This window comes from Capra hircus, chromosome 22 (genome assembly GCF_001704415.2).
Source record: "Capra hircus breed San Clemente chromosome 22, ASM170441v1, whole genome shotgun sequence".
Classification (NCBI taxonomy): domain Eukaryota; kingdom Metazoa; phylum Chordata; class Mammalia; order Artiodactyla; family Bovidae; genus Capra; species Capra hircus.
Genome location: NC_030829.1, coordinates 53,047,928 through 53,053,250, shown reverse-complemented (window position 1 = coordinate 53,053,250; position 5,323 = coordinate 53,047,928). Strand labels below are relative to the sequence as shown.

Genomic DNA, 5,323 nt, shown 5'->3' with positions numbered 1-5,323 from the left:
ATTTGCTGCCTGTTTCATGTTGAAAAATTCTCAAGAGAAATTCCAGATAGACTGTATCCTTGGAGTGTGGGACTCTGCTACCTATGTCCCTGGCACAGTGCAACTACCCACAAACACGGGCTGCCTTGGAGGGCTGCAAAACGGTGAACAAGGAGGCTAACATTTTATAACGACGTGGCCTCAAGGTACTTGATCTGGAGAAAGATGGGCAATACGTTCAGCTCACAGGTGAACGTACAGTAAAAACCCTTAAGCAGCCAGCTATTTTAGTTTGCAGAGGAAAACAGTATTGGGTGATGAGTGTATGTGTGTGAGTTGTGGGAGGAAAGAAGGGGTAGTGAGGGAGTGAACAAAGCGGGGGGGCGTGCATGCTCAGTCCCTCAGTTGTGTCAGATTTCTTGCAAACCCATGGACTGTATGCAGCCCACCAGGCTCCTCCATCCATTTTTCTAGGCAAGAATACTTAAGTGGTTTGCCATTTCCTCCTCCAGGCGATCTTTCCATCCCAGGGATCAAACACACATCTCCTGTGTCAGCAAGTAGGTTCTTCACCACTGAGCCAGCTGGGAAGCCCAGGTTTAGGGGGATAACAGGGTTAATGTGAGAGGTTCCCTCCACTTTAAAGTCAGTTTCAGCTGGCTTCCACAAATACCAAGTGGGTCAGAATCTCTCACCCTCTGAGCCTCCCCATTGATAAGCCCTGCAGTCTAGTACAAATCATTTGTCTCTTGGACAGAACTTTCTTTCAGTAAAACATAGCCCTTTGACTAGATGCTCATGAATGTTCTTCTAGTTCTAATATCCTTTAATTCCTTCTTTTTTCTAACCATTTGGGTAGTTGGGTGAACTAAGAAGCAAAAAGAAATTGCGTAGTCAGGGAAACCCATGAATAAAGTTTCAGATCAGACATCTATTTTCTGTCTATTTTAAGCTCAATTTAAGAAAAAAAAAAAAAAAAAGGACTGGTCTTTGATGATTTTTTGCATGGCCAGATACTTAAGTCAGTAAAACTCCGCCCCCAACTCAGAAGAAACTGCATTTCCTACTTTTATGCTGTCTATATGTTTGACTTGCACAGCTCAGCTGGTCAGAGGAGTTGAGACATCCGTTCCCCTACGAGAATCTCTCTCGGTAAGTTCTCTCTCAGCTAACTTTGCCTATTTCTTAGCGCAGCTTGAGTGATGAGTAAAAGCCTTTACAGGAAACCATAGAAAACATCAGAAATACACCAGGCGTTCACTGAACTATCTTAAACTATAATCTTTAAGTAAGGAAAAAGTTAAGAGTTTAGAATCAGTTTCAGACTGTGATAACATCAAAGATACAAAACAGGATTATGAATGGAAGACTATAAAAAGCCCTCACCTTTCAAAAGAAAGATATTTTCGGAGAATAATTACTGGCCAAAACTTTGACAGACATGATCTTTTGGTTAGGAGAAATAAAACCTCCTCAGCAGGATGCCCTCTGAACATGTGCCCAACCACAAGCTGTGTCTAAGTCTCCTTTTATTTCTGCCAAGGAAAGAAGGAAGCCTGAAAATTGGCCAAATTAATAACAAGTTATAAATATCAAATCAACTTTCATAGCAAATCTAGTTGATTCTTTTTCTGGCTCAGAATTTAAAGGAGAGATTTTTCTGTGAGCTTTTCCCAGCTGCTTAATCTGAGGTACTGGGAGCTTGAGTCTCACAGGGACTAATTAGAGAAAATTCTCAGTCAAGCGGTGGGACCTAAATAGACCAGGCAAGTTAGTGGGTTGCGAAGGAACAAAGCTAATACAGGATGTATGCTAGGAGATGAAACACTGTCCACTTGACCACTTCTTATGTATTAGGGGAGGGGGTCCTTAATCATAGCAGCTCAGAAACTACAAACACAAACTTCAGAGAAAATGTGAGAATGGGAATCGGGACTTGACAACTGGCTGCTGGCTCCTATGACCTTCTCCAGGGACTCGGGCATCAGTCTGTCTCATTTTGACTACATCAAGGCTCCAGGCTGACAATCCTGCTTGTAGTTCTCTCACCAAGGAGTGAAAGACAGGGACCACAGCAGATAAGTTACAGTCAGCACTGCCTGCCTTCAAAATTAGTTGCTTACTCCCTGTGGGTCTTTGGGGAAGTTACTCATCTTCTCTGTGCTCTGAGGTTCTTATTTGCAAAACGGGGACAATAAACCTGACCTGCCTCACTGAGTCACCTTGAGGATTAACTGAATGAATGAAGTGAAGCTTAGAACAGTGCTTAGCAAGCAAAGTGCCCTAGAGAACTGTTCATTATCACCAGCAAGCCCCTAATGATGCTATGTGTAAGCTAACTCCAGGGAATGACAGTAAGAACAGACACGGTTGGACAGTTCCTGACCCAGTTTCTGGACATTGTTATCACAGCTTCATTCACTGCACGTGGCTACACAACATCCAATTTTATTTGGTGAGATGATTGATGCTCTCCGTCTAGTAAACAGAGTGTTAGTCGCTCAGGCGTGTCTGACTCTTATGACCCCATGGATTGTAGCCCACCAGGCTCCACTGACCATGGAATTCTCCAGGCAAGAATACTGGAGTGGGTTGCCATTTCCTTCTCCAGGGGATCTTCCCAACCCAGGGATCGAATCCAGGTCTCCTGCATTGCAGGCAGATTCTTTACCATCTGAGCCACCACGGAAACCCAAAGCAGAGAAGCTAGCAGCAAACTAATATAAAAAGTTCACTGTTTGACAAAAAAAAGGACTTCAGTTAAATGTAGAAATCTACGTATCAATTTTTAAAACCTACTTAAGTATATAAAACGGTTTGCATTCATGATGGACTGCTAAGGACATTCTAGGACTTTATAAAACACCTTTTCTTTATTTACAGAGTCAAGCAAAATGGATTATCAAACATCAACTCCCCTCTATGACATTGATTATGGGATGTCAGAGCCATGCCAAAAAATCAACGTGAGGCAAATTGCAGGCCAGCTCTTGCCCCCACTCTACTCGCTGGTGTTCATCTTTGGTTTTGTGGGCAACTTGCTGGTTGTCCTCATCCTGATAAACTGCAAAAAGCTGAAGAGCATGACTGACATCTATCTGCTCAACTTGGCCATCTCTGACCTACTTTTCATCATCACTATCCCATTCTGGGCTCACTACGCTGCAGACCAGTGGGTATTTGGAAATACAATGTGCCAGTTATTCACAGGGTTCTATTTCATTGGTTATTTTGGTGGAATCTTCTTCATCATCCTCTTGACAATCGATAGGTACCTGGCTATCGTTCATGCTGTGTTTGCTTTAAAAGCCAGAACAGTCACCTTTGGGGCAGTGACAAGTGGGGTCACGTGGGTGGTGGCTATGTTTGCCTCTCTCCCAGGAATTATCTTTACCAAATCCCAAAAGGAAGGCTCTCGTCATACGTGCAGCCCACATTTCCCATCCAATCAGTATCATTTCTGGAAGAGTTTCCAAACTTTAAAGATAGTCATCTTGGGGCTGGTGCTGCCTCTGCTTGTCATGATCGTCTGCTACTCGGGAATCATAAAAACCCTGCTCCAGTGTCGCAGCGAGAAGAAGAAGCACAAGGCTGTGAGGCTCATCTTCGTGATCATGATTGTCTACTTTCTCTTCTGGGCTCCCTACAACATCGTCCTCCTCCTGAGCACCTTCCAGGAATTCTTCGGCTTGAATAACTGCAGTGACTCTAACAGGCTGGACCAAGCCATGCAGGTGACAGAGACCCTGGGGATGACGCACTGCTGCATCAACCCCATCATCTATGCCTTCGTGGGGGAGAAGTTCCGAAACTATCTCCTACGGTTCTTCCGAAAGTACATCGCCAGCCGCTTCTGCAAAGGCTGTCCAGTCTTCCAGGGAGAGGCTCCAGAGCGAGTGAGCTCCGTTTACACACGATCCACGGGAGAACAGGAAGTCTCTGTTGGCTTGTGATCTGACTCAGTTCATATATGCAAACTGTGGGGGAGCAGTTCAAGAGGAAATTACTGTCAACAAGGGTTTAAGATTCATCCATCAATTTGGCATCAGCTCTAAATATATTAGATATTTCAAGCCCATCAATTCTAGAAAGCCAAAGCAAAACACGCTGATGAAATAGCAATCTTCTCACCGCCCCCCTCCACATACAACAATTTATTGGCAAGCTCTCCCCTCACTACAAAAGGTTCAATGTTTAAAAAAAAAAATCCTCAGAGAATTATTAATTCCTGAGTTTGGTTACCTGAACAGGAATAACAAAATGAACTGAGGAAAGTATTGTATAGTTTCTTATCTGGGTAGGGCAATAGCCAGGTTGCAAATGTGATTAAAATAGGTCCTTCTCTTGCCATGGGGAGAAAAGACATGCCGGTGATCAGATAAGGAATGACATCTTCCATGTGGGATCTCTCCCAAAAGGTACGTTAATAAGTTCCACAGACACTGATGCCAAGGAAGAGCCCTGTGGTCTGCTGAGAGCTGGGAAGGCTTCTTCGCAGAAAAGGTACTGGAGGCCAATGGTCTGTCAGCGGAGAAGGAAGCTGAGCTCCAGGATGCAGGCACTGCACAGGCAAAACTTGGCTGTGGGGAGACAGGCACTGGCTGGGGGAGCTCCTGGGAGGAAAAATGAGGCTGGTGCATGAGAAAACTGGACGGCATTGCTCATCAAATTCAGAGAGCAGAGTGGGGAGCCCTGGCCAATGTTGCAGAAAGCTCATTCTGTAACCAAAGGATGGCCTGGAAAGGTGAGCATTCAGGTCAAGGAGACCAGCAACAATGTGATCAAGTGAGGAGGCTCCACTAAAGTTGAAGCCAGAGATGGGAAGGATGGATACCACCTCACAGCACTGAGGATGAGAGCCAGCAGAATTTGGGGTGGATTTGGCTTGGCAGTGAAGGGCAGAGAGGAATCAGAGACTCCCTAGATTTGAGGCAAGCATCAGAGGTGCCCTAAAAGAGACATCAAGCATGGAAGGAGGAGGAGGTTTAGGTCAAAACAGGAGTTGGTGGAAGAGAAAGTGTCCAGTTTTGTAAGCTGAACACCACCCTAGGCAGACAGACCCTGGGCTGTCTGCCGTTGACTGCTCCAGCCACCAGAGCAGTCCTTCCATCCTGGCTAAAACCATGAGGCATCCCCAGGTGGCTCTGAAATACTAGATTTACAAATGCATGAGTCTGAGGTCCAGGAAGACTTCCGGGTCACATATGACATTTGGGTGGTACTGATTACATAGTTAACAAAAATCCAAAGCTTTATAAGCACTGAGTAAAGAGGCCCGGAAGAGCTGAGGGAAGCCTAAATGACTGCTTCTAAGTAGGTCTTCTGGATTTAATTATCAATAGAT

General features: G+C 44.9%; 1 protein-coding gene across 1 annotated transcript; it reads left to right on the top strand.

Moving 5' to 3' along the window:
- On the top strand, positions 1,019–4,886 carry CCR5 (C-C motif chemokine receptor 5). Its single transcript, XM_005696038.2, has 2 exons — positions 1,019–1,131; positions 2,863–4,886. The coding sequence occupies exon 2, from the start codon at positions 2,874–2,876 to the stop codon at positions 3,930–3,932; it is 1,059 nt and encodes a 352-aa protein (XP_005696095.1). The 5' UTR covers positions 1,019–1,131; positions 2,863–2,873; the 3' UTR covers positions 3,933–4,886.

Coding starts and splice junctions, on each gene's coding strand:
- CCR5 (XM_005696038.2), top strand. CDS start 2,874: ATGGATTATCAAACATCAACTCCCCTCTATGACATTGATTATGGGATG.